General features: G+C 39.7%; 1 protein-coding gene across 1 annotated transcript; it reads right to left on the bottom strand.

The window, feature by feature from the left end:
- Nucleotides 1–236: 236 nt before the first annotated feature.
- Nucleotides 237–23,057, bottom strand: DNAAF10 (dynein axonemal assembly factor 10). The gene is made up of 8 exons (XM_081100490.1): nucleotides 22,766–23,057; nucleotides 14,183–14,283; nucleotides 12,361–12,491; nucleotides 9,926–10,027; nucleotides 7,899–8,014; nucleotides 6,849–6,983; nucleotides 3,924–4,021; nucleotides 237–1,169 (listed from the first exon to the last, which is right to left on the bottom strand). Exons 1-8 carry the CDS (start codon nucleotides 22,946–22,948, stop codon nucleotides 962–964), a joined length of 1,074 nt encoding a protein of 357 aa, XP_080956616.1. The 5' UTR covers nucleotides 22,949–23,057; the 3' UTR covers nucleotides 237–961.
- Between the last annotated feature and the right edge of the window lie 117 nt (nucleotides 23,058–23,174).

The following is a 23,174-nucleotide window of genomic DNA, read 5'->3' as shown; positions in this document are numbered from 1 at the left end:
AGAACCCCTGAAATCACATGAATTTCATATATTACAAATTTTTTAGGTGCGCTGTCTATGGAATGCAGGAAGGAGGGTAGAATTGATGAAACTGATACAATTAATACCTGAGTTAGCCAAAGATATGAACAGTGAAGAAACAAAGTGAGTAAGAAGTACTAATTAAGCATTTATAAAGCAAAATAAGTGATGGTGTTTATTTTATTACTACTAAGTTCAAAGAATCAGATCTACCATAGATTTCAAAAACAAAAATTTATTCATAAAATATATTAAAAAGTTTGACAAAAAGGTTACAAAACCCCCAAAACTTGAACATCTCAACATCACTTACCATAGTCAACTATGGAAAGTCTCACTAATTTAACTCCGTTTCTAGGTAAAAAAGAGGTCTCTGTAAATCACAGTATTTCATTTTATGAGTTACAATGCTAAACATAGTTACCCAAATCTATTTTGACTGCACATTATGGTAATTTTGTGAAGTAATGTTTTGTACTGAAACTTAGTGACTGTGAAAGCTCTCAAAGTGTATTTATGAAGGTTAATTCACAGTAGTTTCACCAAGGCAAACCATCCTAACCAAACTAAGTGATCCCTACCATGTCCGTGTGAACACTGAAGTGCAACACAGGTGTTTATTATGAAATAGGGACTTGGGGACGCAGAACAAATTTAAATCTGGTGAAATACAGACAAGGACCAGCTTTTATCACAAATGGCGGGAGAGGAACGAGCTGGCTCTGGAGACCGCCCCCTGTGCCGCAGCAAAGCAGTGACCAGCCAGGTGGCCGGAGCTCACCGCTGGGCATTCCACACCGAGAGGCGAGCCTGAGGTTTGCATCTGTGCCTTTTTCATCAGTCAAATCCAGCCTTGTCCAAGGAGAGTCGGAGGATGCAGAGTACATTCAAAATTCTATGAGTGTTCCGCTGGAGGGTTTCAAAGTCCAAAATCTTCAGATCAAATTTTATTGAGTTTTGTAATAATCAGTACTCTCACCATTTGATCAAATGAACTACAGATGCAGAGGCCCCTTTTATCTGGACTCCAGTCCAAACTGGAAATGGGCTGGGTAGACAACGTAACATTCTGCAAAAGGCTGACGGAACCCGCAACTCCCATCTCTACTCCTTCAGAATCTTTCTTTGACCGCTGAACAGGGTATTCGCTGAAAGCAAGAACAAAGAAGGTATTCAGCGTGTGCAAAGGCAAAAGCTGCAACTACCATTTGCAGAACCCGTCCAAACACTTCCAGAATGGATGGCAGACACTTGATCCACTTGATTCATCCATCCCCTGAGCTCCAGGCCAGATCCTAGGACCTCTGGGTACCACTCTATGGGCAGGCACGGCTGGGAGATTTTAGACCTAAACATCATTGCTTCAAAACGCAAAAAAAGCCATTCTGAACCCTGTGATTTTCTTTCAGCTGAAAATATAAATTTATAAATAAGAAGAGTTGAAGGTGAACAAGTTATAAGTACTATTTGGGCTAAATTTGAGAGAGGGGGAAAAGAAACATCCCTCCCAACATGGAGATGTGTTCCTAGTGAAATACTGGGGTATTGCTCCTCCTTAAAAGGCCTTTTAAAGCCTCTGAGGTATCAACTATGATACTATCTGTGTTTTATAAATGCTAAGAAAGGCCGAGTTTCAGGACACAAAGCAACTGAGAAGCAGAGCAGAAATACAAGAAGCGGTAGGTAGATAACCTACTGTTCTTTCTTCCTCTCAGACTCTACAATTCCTTTTAATAAATAGTCAACAGATTTTTTTTCATATCTCTTGGCAAAAGCTGAAGCAATTTAGTATTTAAAAAATAACAAAGACTTTTTATTTTATTTTTATTTTTTTAAAACATATTTTATTGATTTCTTACAGAAAGAAAGGGAGAGAGATATTTAGAAACATCGATGAGAGAGAAACATCGATCAGCTGCCTCCTGCACACCCCTTACTGGGGATGTGCCCGCAACCAAGGTACATGCCCTTGACTGGAATCGAACCTGGGACCCTTGAGTCCGCAGGCCAACGCTCTATCCACTGAGCCAAACCGGTCAGGGCAACAAAGACTTTTTAAACCCACCAGACTGTCTGTTAATGTTTTGAGATTTTCAAAATATAAAACAATAACAAAAAAATCAGCATGTTTGGGGCCATTCATTCATGAAACAATTTCTAAATAACTAGATGAGTTACCTTAGGAATTCTTGGTTAGGTGCTTAAGAAATACTTAGAATTTAATGGAATTACTACCAAGGGAGACTGGCAAAAACCAGATCTCCTTTGCTGGTATAATACCTGAGAGCAAAGCTCCAAACCAATTTGAAGTTTAGACTAGATATCTGTTATGGTAAAGGTTAAAGTTTATTTTGAGATAAGATACAAATTTCTAATGCATACAGACCCAACTTCACTGATATTAATTAAATCCACAAGAGTCCAAAATTCCAGCTATAAACGTGGTTGCATATCATAAGGAAAACAACTCCATGTGTGGATTGCTAAGAAAACTTGGACTCAGTGCTTCAAGTTAGCAGCCTAAAGAGTTTGGTCCTCAGGTAGAACAGGGAGGTGCCACTGCATGGCTTACAGGGATCTGCAGAGTTGATCCCAGAGGAAAGACGGGGTTGGAACAATCAGGGAGGAACAATGGACAACGATGTTGAGAAAAGGGAAATTACCAAATGACCTATCTACCAGGCATTCTCCCAGATCTCTCAACACTTTCCCTCTGCTTTTTATTCACAGAAACTATATCATTTTGGTCTAAAGCATTCACTCCTGGTTTTTGGTCAGCTATATTCCTAAATGCTTTTGTAGCCCTATTTTTTAGAACCCCTTCTAACGTCTACAAGGAGCTAATAAATAGAAAAGTATTTTGTAGCCTGGCCAGTGTAGCTCAGAGGTTGAGTGTTGACCCATGAACCAAGATGTCCCCAGTTTGATTCCCAAAAGGGGCACATGCCCCATCTGTGGGCTCACTCCCCAGCGAAGGACATGCGGGAGGCGGCCAATCAATGTCTCTCTCTCTCATCAGTTTCTATCTCTCTATCCTTCTCCCTTCCCCTCTCTCTAAAATCAATAAAAACATTTTTTTAAAAAAAAAAATAAAGTATTTTGTAAATGTGAAAATCCCAGAAGCATTAAAGATGGTATTTTTCTTTTATTTCTTTTTTTCAAACATTATCTTTCATTTATAGCTTGTGTTTATTTCTTCCCCCCCCCCTCCCCCCTTGGGTGATGTTTACAGAAAGAGATAACCATTAATGCAGTTTTTATCAGGCCTTTTAAATGAGTAGCTACTAGTAACTGCCCTCTTCAGGCCTTTGGGATTCAGAGCACAGTGCATGGTAAGCTCTCCGTCACTCACCCTGCCTGTGGTATGCAGAAAGCAAACTCAATGACAAGGCTTTTCCTGGAGACCAATCAGGGCCCTCGGGCTCCGTTCTGGTTCTATCACAAGGATGTTATCTGAACTTGGGCAACTGAATTACTAGGCTCTAAAACTAACAATTTCAACCCTTTTCCTATCTTCTAGAGGTAGTGTTCTAACAACCTGATTATAATACTTCACAAAAGCCTTTGGTGAAAGTTTTCCTTTAAAAAAAATACAGCAAAAATCCCTGATTTCAAATCTATGAAAAGAATTGTTCCTGCCCCCTGACCACACTACAATATATGGAAGACAACTAAATAACAAACATATTAAATGAGTCAAAAGGTTACTATTTAGTATGTGTAAAAGAAGTAAATTTGTTTTAAAAATGCTTAGAAAATAATACTTACATAATACAATAAAATTTAAAATCATAGCAAAATGAACTAAGTCAGAGGAGGAAAATAAGGGGGAAAGTTCACTCTATTCCTAGTTCATGCCCACCAGTGACCCACAGAGGGCCGGGTGCACAGCAGAGACTTACTACTTCCAGAGGTGGAGGCCGCCGGCGCCTCCCGCTGTCAGGAACAGCTCTCGGTTCTGGGGCAGGTGTCGGACCTGCCACACGGTAGATTTATGAGCCTAAACAGCAGAAGCACACAACCTGTTTATAAGTTTTTATGACAAAGGCTGCCCTAGAAGAGAAACCCTGCAAATAAGGAAATTTTCCTTCTATCTTTTCAACTGCTATAAAAGTAATTATTTTCTGGCCCTTCTCTTTATAATGGCTCCAAAGATTTAGAAGGAACCATCAGAAATCAGGAAAAACATAATTTTTCTTTATTGCTTTATGAAACAAAGTTGTACTGGATTTTTTTTTTTTAAAAAAAATACGTTATCAGATTAAAAGTCTAAGTTTATAGTATCATATAAACTATGCAAATAGATTTCATACATTTACGCCTCTAGCTCACTCTGAAGAGCAAAAACAAACCAACAAAAAACGTAAAATACAAACCACATACTTCTTCCTAAGGGAAAAATAAAGACAGACTGAACTTTTAAAAAATAAACTTTATTGCCCTGGCCGGTTGCTCAGTGGATAGAGCGCCGGCCTGCGGACTGAAGGGTCCTGGGTTCGATTCCGGTAAAGGACACGTGCCCAGGTTGCAGGCTCGATCCCCAGTAGGGGGCGTGCAGGAGGCAGCCGGTCAATGATTCTCTCTCATCATTGATGTTTCTAACTCTCTCTCCCTCTCCCTTCCTCTCTGAAATCAATAAAAATATATTGAAAAAATAATAAACTTTATTTTTTAGTGTTTTTTAGGTTCACAGCAAAACTGAGTGGATAGTACTGAGAGTTCCCAGACAGAATGAAATTTAACTGAAAGCTCCTAGAGCTTTATTTTCAATCTACACCATTAGACTTGTCTGGTCTTCAAAATAAGGGCCATAAGAACTTATGTACAGGGTTTATGGTCATAATACACATCTACATCTACACAATGGAATACTATGCTGCTATAAAAAAGAAGGTACTTTTACCATTTGCAACAGCATGGGTGGAACTGGAGAGCATTATGCTAAGTGGAATAAGCCAATCAGAGAAAGATAAATATCACATGATCGCACTCATATGTGGGATTTAATGATCAACATAAACTGATGAACAAAAATAGATCCAGAGACAAGGTAGCACTGAACAGACTGTCCAACCTCAGAGAGAAGGCAGGGGAGGAAGGGGTTAGAGATCAATCAAAGGACTTGTATGCATGCATATTAGCATAACCAATGGACAGACACTGGGGCGGTGGGAGCTTGCCCTCGGGGATGGGAGTGGCTCGGAGTGGGGTCAATAGGGAAAAAAGGAGACATGCAATACTTAAAAAAAAACTGCAAAAAAACCCACATCTCAAAATATACACTTTAAGTGTGTGAGTCCTCAAGTGATTAGGTTCAAGCTCTTAAAACTTATTTTAATTTGTTTTGTAGTTTAAAAAAAATTAAGCTGGAAGATGATAAAAACCCCCAAACCAAGAGGAGATATGATCTCTTAAAATACAAGTTATTTGTCAGATTAAGCAATTACTAGATTAACTAAATGTAAGAAAAAAATTTTGAGCCCTAGCTGGTTTGGCTCAGTGGATAGAGCGTTGACCTGGGGACTCAGGGGTCCCGGGTTCGATTCCAGTCAAGGGCACATGCCCGGGCTGCAGGCTCGATCCCCAGTGCGGGGCGTGCAGGAGGCAGCCGATCAATGATTCTCTTTCATCATTGATGTTTCTATCTCTCTCTCCCTCTCCCTTCCTCTCTGAAATCAATAAAAATGTTTAAAAAAAAAAAAAGAAAAAATTTTTAAAGATAACACTATAATTTGTAGATAATAAGAAACATGTTGCAATTGTATATAAACCAACTTAGTAAAGTGATTTATGTTGATACTTAATATACTCTGAAACAACAGTAAAAACAATATTACAAAATATATTTATCTTGTTAAGAAATTAGTTCATCAGGCAGTGGGAGTAATTTACATGCAATAATAATTGCTGTAATAATAAGACAAAATAGGAACATTTGGGAAGTACTACTGAATCCATAGTAGAGTGAGAAAAGGAGTGAATTTTTATTTCCTGAACAACTTATTTATTTTAATCTCATGGAAACTATAAATCTGTAACCGACCTTTATTTTTAAAACGGAGGAAGCTCAGACTCACATTTCTCACCCCTCCCTTGCAAATGAGAGGACGTTTCAGCATGAATTTTATGCAATCCCCTTACTTCTGACACCATTTTAACAAGTATTTTCCCTTTGCCCCGCTTTCTTCATCTATTTTTCTAACATTGTAATACCACATTTCCTTTTAAGCTTCGTCAAATACTATTCAAAACAAGGCAAAGTATGTGTGTATATAAGTGAGAATAAAAGAATGAATACATTTTGAGCACCCACTATGTATCAATCAGAGTGATTAACACTTTAAATAATTTTATTTAATATAACAAACTGGAATGTAAAATAAAACGTGGTTAAATGACAATACATATATGTTGATATATTTTGAAAAGTATATAATTAGTATTATACTAAGGTGTATACTGGTATACACCTAAGAGTATATAATTAGGTATAAATACAAATACTATATGTTTATTAGGAAATGCAAGGCTAGGTTTTGTTTATCACATACTTGTCATCAGCTACTTTTTCTATGATTGCTCCTTAACTACAAAATAAGATTCCTAGCCAACTGAGGCCTTTATTATAATCAAGGAGTCTAAAACTGGTAAGCTTTCTGAAAGTACTCTTTGCCGAGAAAACCTTGTCAAGATCCCACAAGAATATATTAAAAATAGCTCCCTTCCCATAAAGACCTGGAAGGCACCTTGGTGACTAAGTCTATTTATTAGTCTAAAACAAGCTAAGAACATTCCTCTTCATAGAAAGGCATTCCCCTCAGATTTACCTTTTCTGAAACAGAAGCAAAACCTTTGGTTGGGTGCTGTGTTCTCATGTCAAAAACATGAAACTTCCCTTCCAGAGACGTAGCTACTAACTTATTCATACTTATATCTTTTCTGTCAAACTCCAGGCTACATACCTGAAAATACAGAATATTTATTATTGATGGTCCAATGAATATTATTCAGTAGATTCTTTTAAGCTAAGGAAAACAACTTTAAAGTAATTAGCTCATGTGAAAGCATTTAAACTGAATCAATACATTAAAAACTTTTAAACCATAAAAAAAAATTCTTCTTGGTTAATAAGATCAAACCACCTGAGTTCCCCAATTACTGTACACAGTAAAGTCAAGGCTGACGTTAGGAAACAGGAAGGAGCCCCATTCCTCCTGAGAGGCGTACAACTCAGGACCCTAAAATCTGAGAGGCTATTACTGTTTTCAGGCTTCCTATTAGCAGAAAAAGGCCTCTTACGTGTTCATTTTGATATGACAATGCGCAGCGCACAGGTGTTCACAGTCCGCCACAGGGGCTGGCGACTCACCAGCTCTGCTATACCACATCTGGGTGTGTGTGTTCACTTAACAAGAGAGGGTCCATGATTTTCATCAGATTCCCAAAGGGCTCAGAGCCCCTAAAGGTTAAGAACCACTGGTAGAGTGGTTGTACTGGGATGAGTTATTAGAATCACTTTCCTTTTGTAGTAGTTCAGAGGTAGGTGACAACATGCTCAGAGAAATTAAAAATAATCCAGATGCCCCTAGCTGGTTTGGTTGAGTGGATGGAGCATCGGCCTGCGAACTGCAGGGTCCCAGGTTCAATTCTGGTCAAGTGCTCATACCTTGGTTGCAGGTTCCCTGGCCCTGGTCAGGGTACATGCAGGAGGCAATCAATCGATGTGTCTCCCTCACATCAGTATTTCTCCCTGTCTCTCCCTCTCCCTTTCACTCTCTCTAAAAATCAATGAAAAAGTATCCTCAGGTGAGGATTAACATACATACATACATACATACATACATAAATAAAATTAAAAGAATCCAAATGTACATTACCCCATTTTTAATGTTTGTCTCCCACCGCAATGACATACTTCTGAGATCAAACAGTTTGATATCCCCGTTGTCATAGCCAGCACAAACAACACGCTCCTCTTGATTATAAGCATTACCTACAGATCAAGACACATCATTTCAGAACTTTATAAATGCTAATCTGAAGGCTGGTAAAATAATTTTATGAACCGATGCATATAATTTGTACTGAATCAGATTTTACAAAATCACATTGGGTAGAATCTCATGTTACCGATCCTGGCAGGACATCAGATTATTAATTTGGTATTTGATATAGTTATTTTAAAGCTCATTTTCTACTGAAAGGATATGCGAGACTATTATTGGCTTCTAAACAACTCTGGCTGTGGGCCTGAGCCATCTTTAAAGCAATTTCTACCACTTCAATATTTCCTCTACATACTTGGACACTTTCCAAGCTATTCCTTATACTTGAAATTTCCTTCCAATTTCAGGGGTTCAAATTCTATATATCCTTTTGGTCAAAAATGCCCTCTCACCCTGTTCATCTTTCCCTGGGGACTCCTGCATTTGTTCATGTCTTTCATGACCTTTTATCACTCCTACCTTGTACTATAATTTTTAAAAATATATTTTAATTGATTTCAGAGAGAAAGGGAGAGGAGAGAGAGAGAAACATTAATGAGAGAATCATTGATCAGCTGCCTCCTGCACATCCCCTAGTGAGGATCAAGCCCACAACCCAGGCATGTGCACTTGACCAGAATCGAATCTGGGACCCGTCAGTCCTCAGACCAATGCTCTATCCACTGAGCCAAACCAGCTAGGGCTGCACTATAATTAATGTAGATATCATGTCCTCTTTACTAAACTATAAGCATCTTGATGCAGATAACACATCTGTCTAACCTTTATATGCCCACCGCTTTGCATCTACTTGGCATTCATAAAAATTTGTCAAGTCAATGGATTTTCTTTTTAAACTTAAGCACCTATATTTAAAAATGTACTTATGTTCCTTAGATCAATGATGAAAGGCTTTAATGAACCCAAAGGTAATTACTTTTTAATTATTATACCAAGTTTTAGATGATGATTCCAAATACTAACCCTGAAATTTCTCCCCAAGCATATGTCTTAAGTTTATATAATTGCTCATAAAATATACACACATAGTAATTCCCATACAATAATTTATTTTTTTATAGTGGAAGTCTAAAACTTTCCTCTAATTAAATAACAGTGCAATTGTAAAATAACATAAAAAGTTGAACAAATCACATATATTGTTTAATCCTACTTTTAATGTCTATAATCTACACAGGATTATACTAAGAAAAAGGGGAAAGAAAATAGAGATTTAAAACTAAATATGGTCTGTACCTCTTACTAGCAAAAATAATTTTAATTTTGATGCTCAGCAAGAGATACAAGGGTAAACATCAATTAGTCCTACAAAACCAGCATTCATTTTAAATATACTAGTAGAGAAACACAGTTGTCAGATTTATAAGAAATAATTTTGTAATGGTATAACTATTTCCTAGAAAATAAACACACTCTATAGAGAGTATAATGTAAGATCTGTAAAGCTACCATTTGCCCTTGAGGCTCTACTTAGCTCCATTACTGGCATTTGGTTCTAACTGGGTCAATATCATCTAGTTAAACAGAAGTACATAGTAACAGCAAATTATTTTTGAGCACTTAATAATCTAAGCACAATTCTAAGCACTATACATGTATTAACTTTTTGAATCCTCATAACAGCACTATTAAGTAAATTCAATTATTACTTCCATTTACAAATGAAGCAACCAAGAAACAGAGATGCTTCATAACTCGCCAATAAGTCACACAGTCAATAAGTAGACGGTGAGACTTCAAACCCAGGCCTCAGAGGGTGACGTCAACCACCGCGTCTATTTGCCTCAATAAGCTGCCAGGAATAATCCACAGACAGACTGTAAACAGACCACCAGGAGGACTTTCTTGAAGCTTTTACCATGGGATACTTCAAATCCGAGAGTTCTTCAGGAACTCACCAAATGCCACAGTCCAGCAGTCTCTCCTGTTTTCTCCTTGTACAGGCTCCATATTGGCTACAGGGTCGTCTTTCTGCCTTGGGTCCCACACCTTCACAGTTCCTGCCATACATAAAAGTGCACTGGCAAAATTCAACAGCAAATAATGACATTTCTTTTCTGCATTCTCTCCCTATGGCTTCCTGTATACATGGTAATATTATAGATGTTCCAACATCTGAAAAAGTATTCACATTTTTCTAACTTTGAAGTGGGTAAGTTGTACTTAATATCAGAGATATAACCCATATGTCTGACTTAAATTTCCAAACAGATATACAGAAAAGCCAACAACTGTTCCTAAATTATCAACAAGGTATGACTGACAAGACAAACACAGATGTTATGCAATTCAAACCACACTTCATTTTCTTTGCTTAAGCCTAAAACTAATCTATTAGTTACTTAGATAATACCAGTGCCATTTAAATTATTTCCTTACTACTCATATAATCATTGGCATTATTCTTTATACAGAGGAATAAACTAATTTTTACATCTACGATTTCTTACATTGGGTTTTAGAATACTATTTCATACATAATTAAGTTTAATTTCCCTGTAGCAATAGAGAACAGGGAAATATTAAATAAAATTAACAGGGCAGGGGAGGACTGGAGGAGGTCAATGGGGGGGGGGGAGACATATGTAATACTTCCAACAATAAAGAATTATTATTTTTTTTAAATATATTTTATTGATTTTTTACAGAGAGGAAGGGAGAGGGATAGTTAGAAACATCGATGAGAGAGAAACATTGATCAGCTGCCTCCTGCACACTCCCTATTGGGGATGTGCCCGCAACCAAGGTACATGCCCTTGACTGGAATTGAACCCGGGACCCTTGAGTCCGCAGGCCGACACTCTATCCACTGAGCCAAACCGGTTAGGGCAAGAATTATTTTTAAAAATTAACAAATAATTCTTCTCAATTTAATTTCAACTTCCTCATTTTAATGCAAATTATAGGACTGCTAAGTAAATGATGTCATTGCTTATGAGAAATACAAATGCATGTAATAAAATGGCTAAAAGGCAAGTACCTGAGAGAGCATAGGAAAAGCATTAAAAAAAAAAATCCTTAAAAGGGATAATTAATGTAGAAAAGGGGGCACTATTCCACTTGATTTATCTCCAAGAATAAAATAAAATAGGTTATTAAGAAGATGCCTTAAGGAGAAAAAAAATTCCTGCAAATATGACAAGAGGTATCACTCCACTGGCTTCATACAAACTGATAAAATTTATATTAAGTTTGTAATAATTAAATGAGCAGAGAACATAAACAGACAATTCACAAAGCAAAATTAACTGGTAAACAAATACAGAAAGAAATTAATAAAGTTGGAATGGCATACCATTTTTATCTAAAAAACTAGGAAAATCAATGCTGGTAGGGTAGACTGGAAATCTATCTCTTCCATTGTAGCTGATAAGGTAAAAAGATAATTTGGAAAAATTGACAGTAAATTTTAAAAGCCACAACACACATTTATTCCAAAAGAGTTATATACATAATGATACTTATTTATTATTTTTAAGTCACTCTCCCAAAACAATAAACAAAGAATTTGAGGTAAACAAAAAATTGAATGCTGATTAACAGGTTAGAACATTGTGACACCTCCATAGGATGGAATGTGACACAGTCATTAACATGTAAGTATGAAAACAGCAGCATTTACATATGACAAAACATTAAGTGGAAAAAGTAAGATACACAACCATCACACACTGACAGCTATCCACTGTTGCATAGAAGATGGGAAAGAAAAGCACCCCTGGCAGTTAGGCTGGTATGGTGGACGGAATGCTGTTTTTCCTTCTATATTCTGTATTGTTTCTAGGGGGGGGAAAGAATATTTCATTTCAAAAACAGCCGCTCTTGAGTAACCATCAGAAAATTCACCTCTTTTCTCTTAAGACCTGTCCATTTGTGGTCACCGCGGGCAGAAAAGCGCGTGGTGTCCTTGGAGCTTTCTACAGTGCTCAGCGGAAGGATCACAGAACTTCAGGGTTCAACAGCTGTCAACGTGACAATTTTCACAAGTACTGATTCTGCTTTTTAAAACAGGAAAAGCTGCCACCCACATTATAGTCAGCTGCCTCAAAAACCGATAAAGGAATCTGAAATCCTTCAAGGTTCATATGAAACTATGGTTGTTAGTAGTTGAACTTGCTCAAAACTAAAATAGTTAAGTGCTTTTCCTCTATCTCAAAATACTCAAGAATGAAACAATTTAGGGATATGCCATCAAACCTGCCTATTAAAAAAGCAGACTGTTAGATTTAGTGGGTCAGGGTTACTGAGGATTTCCACACAGAGAGGATATACTGTTGTACAGACATTTATCTTAAAAAAATTAAAACACTGTACATAAAATACTTTGACTTACCATCTCGGCTGCCAGTCACAATTTCAGGTGCTCCTTCCCCAATTCCTAGTCCACCTACACCATCTATAGTATTTATAATTTCTTTATGGCCCTTTACAGAATACACTGGGTACTCTGGAGCTTCCAAATTCCTAAACAACAGAAGACAGTTTCTTACTTATGCCACATATCCCAAACATTTAGCTCACTAGTAAAATGTAAGAATGCATACCATATTTAGATTTTTGTTTAAAAATAAGGATTTGACTATGAATTTATACAAATAATCCCAATTTCTTCCCTCCACTTTAGCAACTTTTAAGCCCTCAATGAGATTGGTCATTATTCAACCTGGAATTCAAACCCATGTCCACTTAGTGTTCTTCAAAGATGAATTCCAGGTCTGCTTATTAATAAGTGCGGATTCCCAGGCTCCTCCCCAGACATCACTAATAATGATTTCTGGGATGGGGTCCCAAACCTGTGGACTCTTTGCTGATTGAAGTCTGATAATTACTGCTTTAAATATAGAGTAAAGTAGAAGGATTTAGAATGTTTCCAAAGTTGGCCTTGGTGGTTTCATCTAGAGATCTTCTGAGGGTTATTTTATTATATGAATTACCAGGTCTGCTTATTAATAAGTGCGGATTCACAGGCTCCTCCCCAGACATCATTAATAATGATCTCTGGGATGGGGTCCCAAACCTGTGGAAGTAGAAGGATTTAGAATGTTTCCAAAGTTGGCCTTGGTAGTTTCATCTAGAGATCTTCTGAGGTTATTTTATTATATGAATAGTGTGTACTAGGTACACATTTTCCACTTTATCATGTATTATTTTCTCACTGAGTTCCATATTGATTTTCATCTAGTTATGTATTTTTCAGTTTATCATCATGCTGGTCACAAATATGAGAGTCAAACTGGCTGAAATTTGTCTAATTCTAGGTCATTTAAGAGAAAGGAATGCAGGAAAGTAACTACTACTATGTGTGCTAGAGCCTGCACGAGATGGTTGCATAATGAATGGCTCAAGTAGGTTATAGCGATACATCCCTTTTCTCGCTTGCTCCCCTTCTTTTGCTTTTCTACTGGAGCTTCTATCCACATTTCTCTTTAACAAGTCAGGTTTCAATAACTTACACTTAAACAAAAATGAATGTAGCTTTTCATGATGTAATCCCAACTTATGAGCCAAAATTTGTAAAATTTCACTTAGCAAATTTGAGATCGTTCATAGCATTACTGTGAAAGAAACAGGAGACTAAGCAGGATTGAGGTTCTACTTAAAAGACTATTTTTTACAGATTTTAAAAAACATTACTTTTTAAAACATAAATAAAAGACTTATCGATGAAAACAAGTCAGTAGTACCTGTTCTACTCTATTAGGAAGAAAGTCAACAGTTACATTTGTTCTATATTCTTGTGCTGAAATATATTTATTTTAAAAAATAACATTCAGACTAGTCTCTCTCCCCATTTCTTTGAAAGTATATGACGTAGCATGTGAGGACTAATGCATTGTAATAAATGCTAACTTCCTTATTAAGCAGTTAAAGCAAGGGTAAATTAAAATAGTTTCATTATGTTTTATATTCGGAGCCTAAGACAGATAAATAGGTCAAAGTAATTTAATTACAAAGTAGCAGATTCTAAGTGAGAAGTCAAAAAAGGTCACATTAGAAAACAGGTAGGGAAGACGGTTTCTCTCTAGAACATTAATGTACTGATAACATTATTTTAAATACCTAAAGAAAAATTAGAATTCTCTTTCAGAGTAAGAGTAATAAGACTATCAAAGAAACTGTAATCTCAGGTATTACTACTAATTAAGTAATCTTACCATATATGAAGGTTTCCAGCAAAATCTCCTGTAGCTAAATATCTCTGCTGTAAGGATGTTGCACCAAATGTTCCACATTTAATAGGTTTGGCCTTTTCAATCTTGATAAAAGGGAGGGAGAGAAGATACATTATTTATGTCGGCTATTTATAATCATGATATTTACAGCCTTATTAAAGGGTTTAAATATGGTGGTAATATAAAAAGCAATTAAAATTATGATAAAAATGATCATGCTTTTCCTTTAGTCATCTTATATAATAAAAGACTAATATGCAAATCAACCGAACAGCAGACCAACCGGTCGCTATGATGCATACTGACCACCAGGGAGCAGACACACGCAGGAGCTGCCCCTGGTGGTCAGTGTGCTCCCACGGAGGGAGCGCAGCTCAGCCAGAAGCCGGGCTCATGGCTGGCAAGCACAGCAGCAGTGGTGGGAGCCTCTCCCGCCTCCGTGGCAGTGCTAAGGATGCCCGACTGCTGCAAACATCCCCTGAGGGCTACCAGACTGCAAGAGGACACAGGCTGGGCTGAGGGAACCCCATCTTACCCCCCTCCCACCCACGAGTACATGAATTTCGAATTTCGTGCAGGGGGCCTCTAGTTCTTCTATAGTTTAAAAGTATTTAACTGTCAAAAAGAATGAGTTTTAATTTTGCCTTTCCTTTCATCTCGCTAATGAGACTTTCAAATGCTGATAGCTCTACCATCTCCATTGGTTTGCAAATATGAACATCTTGGCATTTAATGTGGTATTCTTCTTTAAGATCCTCTGTAGAAATGAGAACGTAATGAAGATATTGCTCTTTCCAGATGGCTACAGGAACAAAAATTGTTATGAGTATCTCATAGTTTTCCCTGCAGAACCCTCTAAACTGAGAATGTTTATGTCCTGTTCTCTGTGGGACCCTTTCAATCAGAGATTTGTATAACTGTGTGTACCAAAGGCACTGCTATTAGTATAGATTAGCCAATCTTCTCAGGTTCCTTTCATTTAAAAGGCTACTGCTCTGAGTATTATATATAATCACATTAGTAAAATAACTACAGTGGGGCCTTGACTTACGAGTTTAATTTGTTCCGTGACGGAGCTCGTAGCTCAAATTACTCGTATGTCAAATCAAAAAATGAACGAGTGAGACACGTGATGCTGGGCTGATGTTGTGGCGTTCACTGTGATGTTCGCTGCGCCAACTAGCGGTGGGATATCTGAAGCTGGCTCGTAACCCAAATTTTAGCTCGCAACTCAAAGCAAAAAATCAGGCGAGAGACAGCTCGTACCTCGAAAAACTCGTTAGTCAGGACACTCATAAGTCAAGGCCCCACTGTATATACCAATGCACTACTTAAGGCATGTGGCTTATGGAAGTCATGTGAAGAACATATCACAGAAAGGATCCTTGAAATGATCTAATACTACCCTCCCACCCCGTCATAGATAAAGATATCCAAGTCTAGAGCTTTATAGATTTGCCCAACTCGAGCATTCAACATTTACTAGTAATGAGTCCCTATTATATGGAAGTCAATGAACTAGGCAGAAGAAGACATAAAGATGAGTAAGACGGACCATTCCCTCAAGGAGTTTACAGCCCAAATACAGTAGTCCCCCGTTATCCATGGGGGATATATGTTCCAAGACCCCCAGTAAATGCTTGAAACAGAAGATAGTACTGAACCTATATACACATATGATTTTTTCCTATACATACCTATGATTAAGTTTAATTTATAAATCAGGCACAATAAGAGATTAACAATAACTAATAATAAAATAGAACAATTATAACAATATACTGTAGTAAGAGTTATGTGAGTGGCTCTGGGCATTAATAGAAATAAGGGTTATTTTTATACAAGTGCTGTGGGGCTGAAACCATCAATATGATAACCACGGCAGCTACTAGGTGACTAGCAGGCAGGGAGCATATACACCACGGATACAGGGTGGGGCAGAGTAGGATGGCATGAGATTTCAACTCCCTACTCAGATTGGCATGCAATTTAAAACTTATGAATGTTTATTTATTGCATTTTCCATTTAATATTTTCAGACCATGAGTAATAGAAACTGTGGAAAACAAAAACCGCGAATGGGGGGGGAACTATTGGGTCAGTTCCTACCTGACTCCTCCTACATATACACATGCATTATGCTACTCTCACCTACTCCCACACCTCTGAGGAACTTTCATTACTCATTTACTTCCTGATGTTTCTAATTTCTCCAAGGTCCCCACTGACCCCAACCTCACCTCCCAGGTCACTGACAGCCCCCCTGCAGTCTGCTTTTCCTTCTGGTTCTGCCTCTGGAAACGCTGGACAATCTGTAATTAGATGAGGCCACTAGTGGATGCCTGTCCCACACTATACTCTGGCCTTATAATATCACCTTCCATCTACTGTCAGCCTCAATAGGGCAAAACTATTCCTCATATTTGGTCTCTACACCTTTTATATTTTTTATTCTTAATGTTTATATAATATAGTTCTCTCTAAAAATTCAAACAAAACAAGACAAAAGGGCAAAAAGTCAGTCTCCCTTTGACACTCCCCGGAAGTAATCCCCATCCTTCGAAACCTTTTTCTGTACACTTACAAACACACATAAGTTTGTTTTAGTATAAAGAGGATCATCATATATTGGTCTTTGACTTGATTTTTTTCACTTAACAATATATCCAGCCCTAACCGGTTTGGCTCAGTGGATAGAGCGTCGGCCTGCGGACTCAGGGTCCTAGGTTCGATTCCGGTCAAGGGCATATACCTTGGTTGTGAGCACATCCCCAGTAGGGGGTGTGCAGGAGGCAGCTGATCGATGTTTCTCTCTCATTGATGTTTCTAACTCTCTATTCCTCTCCCTTCCTCTCTGTAAAAAATCAATAAAATATATTTAAAAAAGAAAAACAAAAAACAAACAAACAGTATATCCAGATAAACTGTTTTCCCTACACAGAATTCTCCAGTTGCTAGGGCACCTCCCCTTGTAAACCTTCAGTTCCTGTGCCAATCTTCATCCCTCCCATTAAGGTGGGCCTGCTTCACACAATTTAAAAAATAATTTCCCTGCCACTTTCAACGTTTGGCTGGGCATTTCCATATAGGGTTTACATAGCAACTTACAAACAAAAAGAAAAGAAAATTCCCTTCACACAAACTATAAACTTTTCTTTCATGATTAAAAAGACATCGTTATATGGTACAAAGCTTTGGAAATCCTCAGCTTGTTGAGCTTTCTCATGGCTTGGGATCTAGATAAATTGGCAGTTACTGTGTAGCCAGGTATAAAACAAAGCATTCACAGACTCCCTGGAATTGTCCTAAACAAAATTAGTTATCTAGCTGGAGGAGGTCGATGGGGGAAAAAAGAGAACATATGTAATACTTTCAACAATAAAGATTAAAAAAAAAAACAGTCATCTACAATAACATGGTTGTAAAGGACCATACTGATGAGAAGCACAGAACCACAGAATGTTAATTGTTTTTCTTCTTAATGCATAGGCTATCCAAGATAACATCAGTTATTCACTGTATTAGATTGATATTATTTCAGTTATTTTTCCAATTTTATGAAGAAGAGTATCTTACAATGGGATAATACCGAGAATCAAAATGCTTGTCAATAAACAAAGGAGTCAGTTTTCAAATCACGTGCGTCCTCCCCACCTGCTCCTTCCTTCAAATAAAAGTACCTGAAATAATCCTATATTTATATAATAAAAGCCTAATAGGCTGTGTCCAGTTGGCCATTCAACCAATCAAAGTGTAATATGCTAATGATATGCTAAGGCCGCTCAACTGCTTGCTATGATGTGCACTGACCACCAGGGGGCAGATGCTCCAACTGGTAGGTTAGCTTGCTGCTGGGGTCTGGCTGATTGGGACTGAGACAGGCCGGACATGCCCTGGAGCCCTCCCATGGTCTCTCCCTGGCTGGCCAACCTTCTGCTTCCCTCCCCGGCCCCGATTACACACTGGTGGGGTCCCTCAGCCTGGCCTGCGCCCTCTCGCAATCCAGGACCCCTTGGGGGATGTTGGAGAGCTGGTTTCGGTCCAATCCCGCAGGCCAGGCCAAGGGACCTGACTGGTGCACGAATTCGTGCACTAGGCCTCTAGTATAGTAATAGTGATACAACACCTAATCAATGTGAGGACACAATTTCTATGGTTAAACTAATCCACAGCTCCAGCTTATGCCAACTGATGAAACAGCTCCACACTCCCTCCTCCCACTTATTTCACAGTGGGCTTGGGTCTCCCCAGCTCTAAATCATGGGTAATGGCTTCCACAGTCTGAGGTAGAGGGTGAAGACAGCCCTCTCAGTAAGAAGTAGGTGGGCCCTAATGGGCAAGAACATGGTGCCAGAAACTCAGAGGGTTAGAAGGCCATGGGGAGCTGCCTCATATCTATCTATCTATCTATCTATCTATCTATCTATCTATCTATCTATAAAAGACTAATATGCAGTGTCCCCTCGGGAGTTCGATCGCTTGCTATGACGTGCGCTGACCACCAGAGGGCGGCATGGACCATGGTGGGCAACCAGTGGTGGTGGCAGGGCACTGAGGGAGCAAGGGAAGGAGGAGGCGGGGAGGCAGGGAACCTGATCCGCCCTGCTCGCCAGTCAGGCCTAGGGACCCTACCCATGCACGAATTTCATGTACCTGGCCTCTAGTTAGTATATATATTAACTTTTGCTATATGGTAGTGGAAGTAACCATCCATGATGTTCGTATTTGACCCAGATGTTGGTTCTCTTTGCTACAATAAGTTAACATGATTAAAGAAGCCCATGATAGATAATTCTAGTGAGAGATATTTTTGTTCTGTCTGTGGGTGGGTCTAGAACAGCTTGTCAGTATTTCCTCCTCCACATCCTGGCACTACTTAATTAACATTAAAAGGTTGAGCCACCAAATGCTAACAAGCAGTGAATTCAGTGCCACAGGGGCTAAAAAGCAGAGCTGTATTAGCTCATTACTAAATTTTAAAGTGTAAACATCCCCAACTATATTGCCATTTTTCAGGACTACCCCTAGTCCTTTGTGCCAATTAGAAAAAAGGTGCCTTTTACAGGCTGATGAAGTCTCACGGGTAAGACTTGATGAAAGAGGTAGATTTCAGCTCTCATACTCTTGGCCAGACATCCATGGGTGATGCAACTAACTGCTCAACTGTATATGGAGGCCTTGCTGTCATTTCCATTAATCTTTAATAACAAGCTAAGGAAGGCACCAACAAAGATTCATTGTCTTCCTTCCTTTTTGTCTTGGATGCACAGGCTTTGACTTGAGGTGGTCCCACAATGATAGAATCAAGTCTGTAACCTAGTATTGTAATAAAATAATTCCTCTAGCCCCATTGAAGTCAACCCTGGTACTCATTAGAATCATCTGGTGGAAGCTGAAAAAATACCGATGTCCAGGCCTCACCCTAGTCTAAATGCAAGAGTCCCAGTGCACCAGAACTTCTAAGGGTGGGACCAACGCATGAATATCTTAAAACACACACACAAACAGCAACAATACACGTTAAGAGTTGAGAATCACTGAACTTGTACTTAATCTATATTCTTTCCCAGTGCATCATCACATCCAAATACAAGGTAAATTCTTAAATGTTTTCCCATTTGTTTTATCCTCTTTAGACAGCAGGCTCTTTAGGAGAAAGAACTCATCAATTAAATAGTTCTGGTCCTTCATAATAGTCCTTAGATACAGGTGAAATATAAGATCACGGATGATATTAATTTTCCTCTTTTCCTATCTACAGAATGCCCCCCCCCCAAAAATATATAGACACTTTGACAGCTGATTCTATTACATTTTGAAAATGAAATGTATTTTAATAAACACTGCCTTTATAATTATTCACAGTGTGTATACATTTTTGAGGTCACCCTGTATATTTCTGAAATGTTCTATCATTAACTCATTACTTTTGCTAAAAAGCAAATTTATTTGAAAAACTCATTAGAATCCTCTAGAAACTCTAGAAAAGACCAAAGAGCACTATTTCACTTTTGGAACAAGTGTATTCCTACAATGTATACAAATCATAGTCTTATAAAAAAGAAGTCACAAGCCCTAGCCGGTTTGGCTCAGTGGATAGAGCATCAGCCTGCGGACTGAAGGGTCCCAGGTTCGATCCTGGCCAAGGGTACATGCCTGGGTTGTGGGCTCGATCCCCAGTAGGGCTTGTGCAGGAGGCAGCCAATCAATGATTCTCTCATCATTGATGTTTCTATCTCTCTCTCTCTCCTCTCCCTTCCTCTCTGAAATCAATAAAGAAATATATTTTTAAAAAAAAGAAGTCAAGTCTGGAGATGCTCTCTGGTTGAGCTTTGGTTGGTATTTGTTTCTAATACTTCACCTTTAAATTTCTTTGTGCTATTCTAATGTTTCCCATTTGTTTAGACCCCTGATCCCAATCGTATAATCAATAAACTAATATTTAAATTACCCAAGTTACACTAAGTAAAGTGTATGATTATCTAACCACTAAGCTGTACACCTGAAACCAATACAAAACAAAATTTAAAGGGAAAAAATAAAATACCCAAGTTATATCCTTTACAGACATACATTTACTCATTCTTTTAACAAGTAATTTACTGAGTTACTGCTCCTTACATACCATATTAAAGAAAGACACTGCCCTGGCCAGTGTGGCTCAGTTGGCTGGGTGTCGTCCCTTCCACTGGTTTTGATTCCAGATCAGGGCATATGCCAGGGTTTGGGGCTCAATCCCCAGTAGGGGGCGTGCAGGAGGCAACCCAGTGATGTTCAGCTCTCACACTGAAGTTTCTCTCAGTCTCTCCTCTGGCCCTCTCCCTCTCTCTAAAATGTCAATAAAAAAAAATATATTTTTAAAAAAAGACACCATCCTTACTCTCCAGGAGCTTACAATCTAGAGATAAATGGAACAGAATGATGTATTTCAGGCACAGAGAGTAAATACCACAGGAACGCAATGTAAGAAAGGTTGCTTTGTGTGGGGATCGGGAAGGACTCCAAAAATCAAATCATCTGAACTGGACCTTACAACAGCAACAGGTGACTGGGGGCAAGTGGTGAGCAACTTAAGCAAACAGAGACAAGAACAAACCACATTTACTGAGTCCCTGACTAGAGAAGACAAGCTGAACAAGAAAACTGACACTCACAGACGTTTGAAGTGGGATGGGGCCCAACCTACCTTCTAATCTAGGCTTCCTATCCAAACTACATTCATCCTTCACTTACCCGTTTAACCTCCGACTCCTCCAAGCAGATTCTCCCTACAGCTTTTGATCCCCGGAGCTGTCAACCTTCCCTGTAGTCCAGTGGTTCTCAACCTTCTGGCCCTTTCAACACAGTTCCTCATGTTGTGACCCAACCATAAAATTATTTCCGTTGCTACTTCATAACTGTAATGTTGCTACTGTTATGAATCGTCACGTAAATATCTGATATGCAGGATGGTCTTAGGCGACCCCTGTGAAAGGGTCGTTCGACCGCCAAAGGGGTCGCGACCCACAGGTTGAGAACCGCTGCGTAGTCTATGACAACCCTACACGCCTGAGCACGATCGTTTTGTCCAGGTAACCCAAATCAAGGCGCTTTTTCAAACGGTAAACAGGTATAAAAAACGTGAGTTAACGTGATTCTTAAATTCGTTCACTGTTGGTCTTTTCAAAACGTGTAAACGTGATCATGCCACACACTGCTTAAAGCCCTTCAGTGATGCCGTTATTCTCAGGGGGAGACAGGCATAAACTTTACGTGATGTATGTATAGGTGTCGCAACGATCGGTCCCTGCTTACCACTCCTGTTTCTCAAGGAGAGACTTTCTCCCGTCGCTGAGCTTCCGCACCGGCCGTTTCCCAGGGAAACCTCGTCCTTGACTCTTAGTGCGGCCTCGTTAGTTTCTACTATTGATTTCAGCGAGGAGAGAGGGGGTTGTTCTTACTCTCACAGCACCGTGCTCTTTCATGTTTGAGAATTCATCTTGGTTTGCACTGACGCACTGTTGGTGTGATTATTTGACCGATTCTCTCTCCCGCAGGAAAACCCCCTGAGATTGGGGACACTGTCATTCACACGCCCGGGGATACCAGGCAGTCAACTGACACTTGTGGAAAGAATAAATGTGAAGTTAGGGGATCTGTCTCCTGCAATTACACCTGCGGCAGGCAAACCGGCGCCAGCTCTGGCTCTGTTTGCATGAAAAAGCATTTTACGAACAAGGCCCCCCATTCGCAGACTCTCCACGAACTGCGCGCTGCCCCGAAGGGCCTCGCATTCAGACCCGGGCGCGTCCCGTCGCTTCCAGAGGCCTCGCGCTGCACCGCAGGGGCCGCTGGAGGAGGGGCCGGGCGGGCGCGGATGGACTCGCCGCCGAGGAGAACTCTGGGCTCGGGCAACAGCATGTACGTCGGCAGCACGGCTCCATCTGCGATCCACTCCGCTCCGCTCGAGCGGTGCTTTAGTGGGACTCTGGACCGAGGCGTCGGCGTCCCCGCACTCCGAACCCGCACTCGCCCCCCAACGGTACCCCCGGATCCTGAACGAGGACAGTCTCGCCCGGCACCCACCTCCCGGAGCAGCTTGAGGTCCCCGTGCTGGATCTCGTACAGCTGGATGACGCCGGTGCCCCGGGCGAAGTTGCCCATGGTCACAAACTTGGCGCTGCAGGGCATCCACTTACAGTCAAACACCGTGTAGTTGAGGCTCTTCTGGATGTGGACAATGATCTGGGGCTTCTCGAAGGCCGACATGGTCCAGCCGACTTGTCCTCCGCCAACGGGTACTTTCAGCCCCTGCCCAAACCCTAACCTGGAAACCAGACCCCAAACAGTTGGGACGGTTTGTCCCTTCCGCTCGCCGTACTCGCCCCCTGCCAGTTGGACTTAGTTGTCTCGGATAATACCAGATGCGTTACTGAAATCCCACGAGCTTTTCCTTCACCGGTGACACAAACTTAGGTATCGCCTTTGCCTACTG

Source organism: Myotis nattereri, assembly GCF_964212035.1.
Source record: "Myotis nattereri genome assembly, chromosome: 10".
In the NCBI taxonomy this organism is placed as follows: domain Eukaryota; kingdom Metazoa; phylum Chordata; class Mammalia; order Chiroptera; family Vespertilionidae; genus Myotis; species Myotis nattereri.
The sequence above is the reverse complement of the archived record's forward strand: the minus strand, read 5'-3'. Positions and strand labels throughout refer to the sequence as shown.

Coding starts and splice junctions, on each gene's coding strand:
- DNAAF10 (XM_081100490.1), bottom strand. CDS start 22,948: ATGTCGGCCTTCGAGAAGCCCCAGATCATTGTCCACATCCAGAAGAGC. Junction 14,284..22,765: donor ACCTCAAGCTGCTCCGGGAG/GTGGGTGCCGGG, acceptor CCTTTTATCAAG/ATTGAAAAGGCCAAACCTAT. Junction 8,015..9,925: donor CTGCTGGACTGTGGCATTTG/GTGAGTTCCTGA, acceptor CTTGATCTGTAG/GTAATGCTTATAATCAAGAG.